This window comes from Alligator sinensis, unplaced genomic scaffold (genome assembly GCF_000455745.1).
Source record: "Alligator sinensis unplaced genomic scaffold, ASM45574v1 scaffold1391_1, whole genome shotgun sequence".
NCBI classification, from domain to species: domain Eukaryota; kingdom Metazoa; phylum Chordata; order Crocodylia; family Alligatoridae; genus Alligator; species Alligator sinensis.
In genome coordinates this window covers 583,912-596,046 of record NW_005842761.1, presented here as the reverse complement: position 1 = coordinate 596,046, position 12,135 = coordinate 583,912, and the positions used below count along the sequence as shown (strand labels likewise).

Genomic DNA, 12,135 nt, shown 5'->3' with positions numbered 1-12,135 from the left:
CCCCCACTAGGGATGTCTCTCCTCTGGGCCAGGATAGGATGGGCCTTGGGGTGGTAAGGGGGGACACTGACCAGATAGCCCCATTGGGAGGCACAGGCAGTCCCAAAGGAGGGACAATAACTGCCTGGGTCTGGCTGTAGGGACACACAAGTGTTCACTGTAACAGGGGATGTACTGGCCACTTGGGGCTGTGGGGTGAACATGCAGACCATGTAGATCTACTGGATGTTTGAGGATGAGCACTGGGCTGTGCGGGGCGTCACTGAACATACGGTGCATGTAAGGGCAGCAGCATAACTAGGGCTCGGTAAGACAGTCACCTGCCCTGGGTGCCAAGTTAGGAGGGGGCCAGAATCACCCCCCACCCCCTCAGTCTCAACAGTGTTGCCATGCTTCAAAACAGTACCCGGCTGCTGTTGCTTTAAAAGAAGCAGAGCCAGGGCAGGCAGAGAGCACAGACAACAGCTCAGCCAGGACTATTCAGGAGCTCCTGGTGGGCAAGGCTGATGCCCCCAGGCCCCACTCTTGCAACCTGTACATCCCCACTCACCCTGCTCTCCCACAGGGCTTGCCATGGGCACCAGCTCAGCTTGTCACACAACTGCACAGTGGCTACAGTGGGCATGGGGGACTGTACTGACTGTGGAGAGGTGGCTATGGGATCAGGTGTAGGATGTAGGGGTCTGTGCTGGGTATGGATGGGGCCTGGAGCATGGAGGGGGCCACGCTGGTCACTAGGGTGTCACTGACCGGACATGCCCATTGTAGATATTGAAGGCCAGGCAGATGATGGCCAGCAGGATGCCCAGGCTAGCCAGCACCGACACCGAGATGAAGAGCTTCTGCGACAGGAAGCGAAAGGTTGTGATGACCTTGGTGTAGTCAGCTGGGGGGGCACCTCCTGCAGGACAGACAGCAGAGTCACCCAGGGGCAGCACCCAGAGACCCCTCATCCTGCACAGAGCAGTAGGAGAGGCCCCAAGTAGCAGACCAGGTCCTGCATCAGGCCAGGGGTCATGCTCCCAGCCTCAACAGGTAGCACCCTGCATGCACTCCAGTACCAGGGGACCTTGGTGTCCCCTGGGAACCCTGTATCTCTGACACTAATGCATGACCCAAGCACGCCCTCTGAGACTCTTGTGTCCCCCTGATCCCACCAAGACCTCTGCATCCCTCTGGCCCTCACCCATGTCTCCTCGAGCCCCTAGGGCTCCTGCAACACTTTGAGAAGATTATCTAGGAGCACATCTGGGAAGGACCAGCAGTGGGGATGATGTTCAGGGGCAACCAGCATGCATGGGTTCATTAGGGGCAGGTCCTGTCAGACCAACCTGATTGCCTTCTACGATCAGGTCACAAAATCATTGGATGCAGGTGTCATGGTGGATGTAGCTTTTTCTGGACTTCAGATGCCTTTGACACTGTCTCCCACCCCATTCTCATTAAAAAGCTAGGCGATTGTGGCATTGATGACTACACAGTCAGATGGGTCACAAATTGGCTGAGGGGCCACACCCAGAGAGTGGTGGTGGACGGGTCATATTCGACTTGGAGGGATGAAGGCATTGGAGTCCCCCAGGGCTCAGTCCTTGGGCCTTCATTGTTCAATTTCTTTATTAGCGACTTGGACAAGGGGGTGAAAAGCACCTTGTTCAAATTTGCTGACGACACCAAGATTTGGGGTGAGGTGGGCACGTGAGACGGGAGGGACGGGATACAGCTGGACCTGGACAGGTTGCAGGGGTGGGCAAATGAGAATAGGGTGGGATTCAGTACTGACAAGTGCAGGGTGCACTTGGGCAGTAAGAACCAGCAGCATACCTATAGGCTGGGGAACTCGCTTCTCGAAAGCACAATGTCAGAAAGAGATGTTGGAGTCATCATTGATTCCAAAATGAACATGGGCCGCCAATGTGAGGATGAAGTCAGTAAGGCTAACTGCACCTTGTCATGCCTCCACAGATGCATCACAAGCAGGGCCAAGGAGGTGATCCTCCCCCTATATGCGACACTGGTCAGGGCACAGTTGGAGTACTGCATCCAGTTCTGGGCACCGCACTTCAGGAGGGATGTGGCCAGCATTGAGAGGGTCCAGAGGAGGGCCACGAGCATGATCCAGGGACAGCAGGGCAGACCCTATGAGGAGAGCCTACGGGACCTGAACCTATTCAGCATTCACAAGAGAAGGCTGAGGGGGGACCTCGTGGCTGTCTATAAACTTACCAGGGGGGGACCAGCGGGGAATGGGAGAGACCCTGTTCCCCTGAGCATCTCCCGGAGTAACAAGGAATATCCGCCACAAGTTGTTTGAGAGTAGGTTCAGGCTGGACATCAGTAGGCACTACTTCACAGTCAGGGCAGCTAGGATCTGGAACCAACTTCCAAGGGAAGTGGTGCTGGCTCCTACCCTGGTGGTCTTTAAGAGGAGGTGTGATAATTACCTAGCTGGGGTCATATGAGGCCAGTACTCTCTCCTGCCTGATTTGAAGACCTACTTAGGTCCCTTCTGACCCTACATCTATGAATCTATGAACATCCTCCAGACCCACATGCGCACCCCTGGTGGCTTCCCACATACCTCTCACCCCCCCTACGCCCTGCAAGTTCCGCCAGAACCCCCCTCAAAACCGCACCAGTGAACTCCTCAAGCTACATGTGTCCCCAGTATCCTCCTGCATGCCCCTGCTAACCTAGGTCTACACCATGGGACCCACATGCACTCATGCTGCCACCAAGCCCATTAGAGCCACTGCATGCTGTAGGAACCTCCACATTCCCACAGGCTCCCCCAAGGCCCCAGGGCCATGTGCACCCTCCTAGGCCCCTATGCCCCTCCAGGACCCATTTTTACCCCCGAGACCCCATAGGCTTCTAGGCCCCTGACTCTGCTGAGCCACAGAGGATCATAGGATTATAGGAAAGAAGGGCTGGGAGAGACCTCAGGGGTCATTTAGTCGAGCCTCCTGCTCCAAGCAGGACCATCCCTGACTGAACCATCCCAGCCAAGTGTCTGCCCAAACAGCTCTTAACAGTTTCCAGGGATGGAGAATCCACAACTTCTCTAGGTAGCCTGTTCCAATGCTTGACCACTCTTTTACTCAGAAAGCTCTTCCTAATCTCCAACCTAAATTTCCTTTGCTGCCATTTGAAGCTATTGCCCCTAGCCTGTCCCCTATAGCCACAGGGAAAAGTCTATTTCCATCCCCTTTATAATCACCCTTCAGGTATTTGAAGACTCTTATCAAATCCTCCCATCAGTCTTCTCTTCTCCAGACTAGATAACCCTCATTCTTTCAGCCTTTCTTTCCAAGTCTTGCCTCCCAGGCCTCTAATCGTTTTTGTTGCTCTGTGCTGGACCATTTCCAATCTGTCATTATCCTTCTTGAAGCATAGGGCCCAAAACTGAACAGAGTACTCCAGGTGAGGCCTCGCCAATGCTGAACAGAGCAGAAGAATCACTGTCTGATTTGCAAGAGATGCTCCTGTCAATACAACCCAGAATGCTTTTGGGTTTTGTTTGAAACAAGAGCATACTGTTGATTCACATTCAACTTGCAGTCCAATGTAACCCCCAGTCCTTCTCTGCAGTACTGCAGCCCCACCAATCATTCTCCCATCTGTATTTATGCATGCAATTATTCTGTTCTAAGTGCACGGCATTGTATTTAATCTGATTGATTTTGGACCATTTCTCCAGTTTATTGAGGTCATGCTGGATCTTAGCCCTAATTTCCAGCATGTCTGAAACTCCACCTAACTTGGCCATGCTCCTAGCCTATGGTGGGCAATTCCCAGAATCCCCAGAGGTGGGTGGTCCCCAGCTCACCAATCCACTTATCGTTGTTGTACCAGGACAGGTTGTCCTTGGTGCTGTCATAGTAACCAATCTTCTTGTAGACGCCGCCTGCCAGGAGAAAGGGATGGGTCACACACTGGTGGGGGATGAGCTAAAGCCATGCAGTACAGTTGCCCATGGCAGGGGCTGGGTGGGAACACTGGGAGCAGCCCTAAAGTGGGGGAGGGAGGATGGTGTGTGATGGAGAGGTGTACATAGGAATCTTGCACAGAATCCCCCATAGTGTGGGGAAAACACGTGCATTATCTATTTGTAAAGCTTGCCGATGTAGGCGTGTGTGGTTGTGTGTGCATGTGGAGAGACCACTGGGAGTGTACAGATCCAAGTGAATTAGTTTTGGCAGGAGGTGCAGGGAAGAGGAAATCCAGGTGAATGGTTATCCTCATAGTGGGCTTGTCATGCACTAATGTGTGTGCAGTGATGGGGGCTCCTGTACCGGCAGGGTCTCATTCACACCGTGGCTGGAGGTGTAGGGCAGTTGTGTGCTTGGGGTGACACTCCGTGTTGTGGAAGTTGTTGTACGCAGGCTGGAGGTGTGTGGTTTTGTCATTTGCTGGGCTGTGGGGTAGGGGCGTTGTGGTATTTTATGGTGTTGCATAGTTGGATTGCTTTGAGGTGAGGACAACTATGCTGTTTTTGATTACTCTGTTGTGTGTATGGTGATAATGGTGGTCTGCTGTTGTGTGGTGGTAAGATGGTTGTGTTCTGGGGTGGTGGCATTTTTTATAGGGAAGGGGGTTGTGTAGTCCATGAGTTCTATTATATTATATACCTGGGGTTATCTGGTATGTATGGGATTGTGTGGTGTTGGTATGTTGTGGTATGAGAGTGATCTTGAATGGTATGTGGTGGGCATGGGGTTGTGTTGATATGTATAGTGATGGGAGGAGTTGTTGTATTAACGTTCAGAGTTGTGTGGTGTAGGGAGATTATTATGTGGCAGTGGGAGCCTGGGCTGTGCATAGTGTTTTGTGGTTGTGGTGAAGGATTGCTGTGGCACAGGAGGGATGGTGTGTGGTGGTAGGCGGGTTGCACAGTGGGTGGAAGTTATATGGTGTCTGTGGATTGTTTTGTGGTGTGGTGGTGGGGGTTACTATATGGTGGGTGAGGCACACTTGTGCTGTAGATGGGGTATTATGCCACTGTGCACTGTGAGCAGCAGGGGGAAAGCCGTCACTCACCCTGCAGCTGTTCGATGAGGGTCCAGGCCATACGAGAGCCACTGGCATCAAACACGACATGGCCCTGTGTGGGGGAGACACCGACAGGACATCACCCCAGAGCACCTGACCACATCCACCAGGCTGAAAGGGTCCCACTGCTGGCTCAGCAGGAGGAAGGAGGTCACTGTGCAGAACACCCAGGAGAGGGCACCATGGCCCTGCTGTACCAGTGTTTGGGCAAAGACTGGCCATACTGGCTGCACCAGGAGACCATATCGGAGGGCGTGGGGAGGGCAGAGAGGAGATGCTATCTGGGGACCTGGGGAAGCCAGGGAAGTGAGGTGAGCACTTAGGGGGACACTAAAAGAGATGGGGTGCTGGAGGATTGTGTGGGTTGGATGTACAGAGGGGCGGGGCAGAAGGGTCTGGAGGCATCTTACAGAAATGGCTTCAAATATGGAGAGGCTGAAGATGTAGTAGGTCTTGTTAGGGGCAGAGGGACCTGGGGTAACTCACAGAGACGCCCTCAAAAGCAGAGGAGTTGAGGGCACGGTAGATCTCATCGGTGATGTTCTTGTTGTTGTAGTTGAAGTCCTCCAGCCGCAGTCCCTTCTTCACCAGCTCGGCCGAGGTCTTGTTGAGTGCCAGGGCCAGGGCCCAGATGGCATCGTAGGCCAGGGGTGCCTCCTGGAAGCCCCCCGTCTCCTCTGGGTTCTTGCCTAGGCGCTTCTGCAGCTTTTCAATAAACTCCTGTGATGTCTGCACGCAGCAGGGGAGAGGAGGCCAGATTAAGGGCAGTGAGGGGGACATACAGCTCCACCTTGGTCTCCCTTTTATCCTGGGGACAGCTGCCCAGCCGCCCCTCAGATTCAGAGTCCCCACCCTGGTCTCCCTACCCCACCCCCCCATACCATGTTGGATATGCTGCGGGTGTTTTCAGGGTTCAGCATGACAATCTCGGTGGTGACATGCCCCTCCACAGCTTCTGTCATCTCAGCCACGGTGCAGTTAATGGCAGGATCCTTGATGCGAAACCAGTTATCAGCATACCAGCCAATCAGGAACCACACGTACTTCTTCCCGTACAGCTTCTCCTTGTACACCTGTGAGAGGGGGAGGGCAGGGGACTGTCACCCACTGAGCCCACACATCCCTCCCCATAAGCACCCATCCATCCACCCGTCCAAGTAGAAAGCTCCATCCAATCATTTATCTGCAAATGCACTCAAACCATTCCATCCTCCCAAACACCGTGGTGTCCTAGTATGCATTGTGTTTTGTATGTGCTGGTGTGTGGGTCTGCGGGAGGGTGTATGTGTAGAAGGGTGGCATGTGAGTCTGGTGGTATTTGGAGGGGTTGGGGAGCATGTTGTGATGCCTATGTTGCAATGCCTGAGTGCTGTGGTGCATTGTGGGGGGCTAACGTGCATGTGTCATGTCATGCATGTGAAGGTCGCGTGTGTGTTTGGTGAGACGGGAGTGTGTGTGTGCATACTGTGGTGTTTGCATGAAGGGGTCATGTATGGATGCTATAGTGGGTGTAGAGGGGATAGGGAACATGTTGTGATGTTTGTGTTGTGATGACAGCCTGCTGTACTGCAGTGCAATGGGGCTGGTATATATATGCTGTAGTGTAGATGTGGGGGTGTCTTGTGTGGATGTTGTGGTATATGTGTGTTATGTTTGAGTTGTTGTGTCTGTGCGTTTGGTTTGGTGAGTGGGTGGTTGTGCATACTGGTGTTCATGGGAACGTTTCCTACATAGAGGATGTGGAGCATGTGGAGCGGATGGAGGGCATGTGGTGGTGCTTCTGTTGCCATGTGTGCCATGGTCTTTGCAACCTGCAGTGTGGAGTGGGGGTGCTGTGCTGTATCACACACGGGCACTGGGATATCTGTGGGTGAGAGGATGGGCCTGGATGTGGAGGGTCTTGCCGTGGTGGCAGTTTGTGTGCTGCGGTGTGTACGTCTCCATGCAAGTATCTGGCAAACACAGGCTGACACAGGGGGCAGGGAGCTAAGTGCCATGTTGGAGGTCAGGCTGTCTGGGGCCCTCTCCTGGCACGGGCTCTACGGGCAGGCACAAGGGTCCGGGGAACTGGATATGACGTGGACTGGTCCCAGATCCCTGTTGTGCTGAGATCTGCTCTACAGCCCCTGCACCGCCCCCGCACCTCCTCCCCTCCCCCATGTAGATAGTCATGCAAATATCATGATGATAGGAGCCAAGAGGGAACCATGAACACTGCCCCATGGTGCCCTCTGCCCCTGTCTGCTGAATGTATGAAGTAGTGGCGAGCCTTGACAGCTGCTGCTCTGGCTACAAGCAGGGTAGAAGGGCTCCCGGGGGGTATGTGAGAGAAGGTCCAGCTCTGGTCTCTCCTTGCTGGGACACATGAGTCAGTTCACCTGTCTAATCCTGCACTGCTTGTTACCAGGCTCCAAAGGGTTAACTGTGTTCCAGAAATGCTCCCTGGGAGTGAAAACTAGGCCCTTGATGGCCGGGTGCATGGTGTGTGTGTATGTGTCCTGTGTGTGCAAGAGCAGTGGATTAGCGGGGCTCACCAAACAGGTCGACCCAGGCAAGGCAGTGGGGGTGCCACACAAAAGGCAAAAGAACTGTTTGCTCCAGCTGCCTCTGGCAGGGGATGGTTGGGAGCAGTGGAAAGTTACTGAGGGCTGAACAATGAAACCAGGCGACAGAAGAAGGATTTAAAAAAGGATTCACAGAAAGAACAACATGGGGGAGGGAGAAGGCTTGCAGAGGGAGGGCTGGGCTGGAGCAGGGAACCAAGGGACACATTGCAGCATTGAAGGCCTAGATTAGCTACAGGCCTGTGCCAGGCCAGCAACCATCTTCAAGGTCACTGAGTTGCCTGTTTAAACAGGGATGAGGACAAGTCCCTCTCCCTCCCCAGATGCCCAAGAGAAGGGGAAGGGGCACTGTGTGCAGGAGTGGCGTGGGTTGCTAAAGACCCTGTCTTCCTTTGTACTCTACACCTCTTGAGCGTGGGGCAATGCTGTATTCAGACCCCTCGGGCAAAGCCTGGATGTGTGTGTGCACATGCATGTGTGCGCGTGTGCATGTGTACACACACGTGTGTGCACACACGTGCATGTGTACACACACGTGTGTGTTGTGTGTTCACTCCTGGCTCCTGAAGGGTTAAACGAATCCAGCAGGCTCCCTCTCTCTCTGGGCAGTTTCTGGGGACATGGCCAGCGGGAGAGCAGGAAAGGTCACCGCCAAGACCAAGGGACACGCTGTGGGACTTTGGTCTCTAGCCCTCAGAAGGGGGTGCCACACAGGATTTTCCCCAAAGAATATGCCTAGAGACCCCCCCAAGCCAGGGGCAGGACCTGGGCTCTGATCAGACTTGGAGGTGCAAAGCACACAGGGAACACAGCCGTCCGGTCCTCAGGCAGAGGGCCAGATTCTGGATGCAGCACGTGTCAGAGGGCAGCACAGCTGGATCCTGGATGCAGGTGTGGCCATGTGGGCTGTGACCCAGATGCCAGCCTCTGTGAGCACAGCAGCCCCTCCCTGCTCCTCCTGTACTAAGCAGGTACCTTGGCCCCTGCTGCCCCAGTGCTGAGCCCAGCCCCCTCCCCGGCTCTCACCTCACAGAAGACCTTGCGTGCCTCAGTCTCATAGAAGAGCCCCACAATAATGCGGGCATCCTGGCGCTGTGGGAGACAGCCAAAGGGGCACAATTGGTGAGTTAGGCAGGGGAAACATTTAGAGAGCCGCCCCCCCCCCTTGTCCCCCATTTCCCCTCCCACAACCATTAGGAGGGTCCAGGTCTCCATCCCCAACAATCGCCAACCTACTCAGAGGATGCTTTGCATATCTCTGCCTCCACAAGCATGCATCACTCCCACCCCACACAAGGCTGTGACCCACCCAGGGGGCACTGAGTGGGGAGGACCCAATGCAGCAGGGACCATGTCTGGGGTGCTGGAATGAGTTATGGGGGGAGCATGTGGGTCCTGCCAGATCTAGGATGTGGGGGCATCTTGGGGAGAAAACAGAAACAACAACCCTGTGGTGACAGCATTTGCCTTGGCATGCAGCAGAGCCCAGCTCAAACCCTTCCTACCCCCACTCAGACCAGGGACTTGACTCTAGGTCAGACCCAGGGCTTGAAGAGCAGTTTCTCAATGAAGCTACTCCGCTCAGGCCAAGGCAAGGCTGACTCCTGCAATGTTACTGTGATGTGAGACGTGGCTTCACGCCCCTGGTTTGACTCAAGCAGAGGTGGGGTTTGAGCCACATGCCACACTGAGTGCCCCAGCCACCAGGCAGCTGGCAGTGCTGGTGACTGTGGATTCCAGCCAGGACCTGGCAAAAGCTCTGTAGAGGCTGGCTTCTTCCCACAGGAACCTGCTGCTCTGACGGCTGGGAATGCCCTGACCTCAAAACATTCCTGCCCAGTTCTGACCTTGGTGCTCACACTGGGCAAGTGCAGGACCCCGCGACCTTCGTTGGTTCCCTGGGGAGGATCCTGTGCTTATGGGGGCTTGGGGAGGGGGATTCCTAAGCACACCCGAGGGACAAGCCGACTTCAGGGTGGATGAAGCACCTGACTCAGTGCAGGACTGTTGGGCAGCAAAGTCACCAGGTGGAACCCCAGCCTCCTACCCAGGGGCAAGGCCTGGGAATGGGAAGCAGAGGAAGTGGAGCTGGGTCCCAGCCCCCATCCAGCACCAGACAGCACTAGCCTTAGCACTGAGCATCAGGACAGGGAAGGTTCCCCAATGTCCCCGCGCTGCTCCCACCTCACCCTGGGAAATCACCTTGAGGTTACGGACAGGAGAAGTCGGGTCAGAGAAGAAGCTCTGGCGGAAGGTGATCTCAAGCCCGGCCTCCTTCACCCGCTGGTCCAGGTCATCCAGGGTCTGTGAGAAGGGGCAGGCAGAGGCAGGGACCAGGCAGTTAAGGGTGTGGGGGGCAAGGAAGAGAAAGAGCACAGAGTGAGCTAGAGAGGCCAAGAGGCTGGGGGTGGGCAAGGGCAGGGAGGGACAGGGTGGTGGTGGGGCATGGGGAGATGGCAGGAATCAGCAAGGCATTGGGTTAGGGGGTGCTATAGGAGGTCTAGGGATCAGGGAGGCAAGATTGGGGTCAATGCAGGAGGCAATTGGGGGCATCAGGTGCACCAGACAGGATTGGAGCACTGCACAATAGAGGCTGAAGGACCTGGGTGCTGGGTGCAGCTGAATGCGGGGTCAGGGGCTGGGCAGAGGCAGTTGTAGGACTTCAGGGTCAAGGCATGGTGTGAGGATAGGGAGGACTTAGGGAACTGGACAAGGAGGCTGGAGGGTTGGGGCCATGGGCAGTGGCAGGGTTGTAGCCCTGGGCAGAGATTGTAGGCCCGAGCAGAGGAGTCTGGCACTTGCTGAAGGTGGCTATGTGCTCAGGGACCGGGGAGAGCCGCTGTGAAATCAGGGCACTGGGTAGGGGCAGTAATGACAAGGGGGCATTGAGCAGGGCTGACTCTAGGGCTGGGGTTGGTTGAGGGCCCAAGCAGCTGCCAGAGGCTGCGGGGCCACAGCCATACCGAGGTGAAGACCTCTGTGGTCTGCTGGATGGTGGCGATCTTGGTCCAGCCCCACTTCTTGAAGAGCTGGACACGGGTGGGGTTGTGCAGCGTGGCGGACGGGTGCGTGCGGAAGAAGGTGGGGAAGCGCTGGCGGTTGGAGAGCGCCGGTGAGCTGGAGCCGTATGAGAGCTGAGGGAGAGGGACAGTGTGTGAGCAAGTCCACCACCACAGGCCAGCACAGCCCTCGCACACCTGCTGGCATCACCAATATGGCCCTCATACACCCATTAGCATCACCAGCACAGCCCTTGCAAGTCCACCACAGTCCTCTCATACACACAAGCATTGCACACTCATTGCCACACACCAGCACAGCCTTCATACACCCACAGACACAGCCCTTGCCCACCCACCACCATGCACTGGCACACACTCACACCCCCAACACTGATATGGCCTTTAAGCACTTGACAAAACTCCAATGCAGCCCTTGCACACTTACCACCATACACCAACACAGACCACACATGTACTCACAAACACTCACAGAGAAGGCTTTTGCACACTCATCCCCACACAACGAGGTCTGGCATCCTGTCACATACTGTTACGATCATCACACACCAACCCCTGCTCAATAAAACAGCCCTTGAACACCCACCACTACATAATGGCATAGTCATCACACACTTGCACACCACCACTGCACACTAACACAGCTCTTGTGAGCCTGGCCTGCACATCCTCCAACACACACAACACACGTGCACGCCCAAGCAATAGTACACGCAGATGAGCTTGCTCACCTCAAAGCACACCAACACCACCACTTGCACACCTGCCATCAGTATGATGCACAGACAAGCCCCCTCACCCACTCACCATCACACGTGAACACACCTGCTCATACACTCACCATGCATCACATGCAAAATCTCCTCCTCACACGTGCATTGCCAGTTGCACACATGGGCATGCCTGCTCACTCACCTCCAAAAACTGATGTCTGCTCACCCCCTACACATGCACTTATCACACACATGCTAACACACACCAGTGCTCACATGAGCTTGCACACCTATTGCCCCACTCAACGCCCCCATCACATGCCCTCCAATACCCAACGCTACCCAGTGCAGGCACCAACTCAGATCTGTCAACACTGACACAGAGGTGCCAGCGCAAACACCAACCTTCCTGCACCAAACCTTACATACACCGCTACACAGTCGCACAGCCACTCCACACACACGCATCCACACCTGTAAACAAGCATGTGCCAATCTATACATAGCAGCCCCTGTACAACCACATGCTGAAATTCCAGCACACAGAAACCACCTCCTACCACCCCTACAGATCAGCTTTTGCACACCCACACATACACAAAGCCCCCTGAGCTTTGCATACATCCACTCCCTGCCTACAACCTGCCACACCAATGCACACCCTCAGTCCTCCCAGCTGTTTGCCCTCAACACACCCCATTGAACTAGGACACCCCAAAGCACAATGCTCACTGACCTCTCCATACACTCCTGCTCCCCCCCATGCCCCACAGACACAGGCTGGGCCCC

General features: G+C 55.1%; 1 protein-coding gene across 5 annotated transcripts in view; it reads right to left on the bottom strand.

Moving 5' to 3' along the window:
- GABBR1 (gamma-aminobutyric acid type B receptor subunit 1) overlaps positions 1 to 12,135 on the bottom strand; it is a 37,197-nt gene that overhangs the window by 5,588 nt on the left and 19,474 nt on the right. For all 5 annotated transcript variants that reach the window (XR_003096446.1, XR_003096445.1, XR_003096447.1 and 2 more), the window contains 8 exons: positions 10,577 to 10,747; positions 9,816 to 9,917; positions 8,640 to 8,705; positions 5,931 to 6,122; positions 5,536 to 5,778; positions 5,038 to 5,101; positions 3,827 to 3,904; positions 751 to 901 (listed from right to left, as the gene is read on the bottom strand). Coding sequence is in view for 2 of the 5 variants with exons in the window: in XM_025216681.1 (XP_025072466.1) it covers positions 751 to 901; positions 3,827 to 3,904; positions 5,038 to 5,101; positions 5,536 to 5,778; positions 5,931 to 6,122; positions 8,640 to 8,705; positions 9,816 to 9,917; positions 10,577 to 10,747 (1,067 nt within the window). In the remaining 3 variants the exon portion in view is untranslated. The remainder of the gene's footprint in view (positions 1 to 750; positions 902 to 3,826; positions 3,905 to 5,037; positions 5,102 to 5,535; positions 5,779 to 5,930; positions 6,123 to 8,639; positions 8,706 to 9,815; positions 9,918 to 10,576; positions 10,748 to 12,135) is intronic.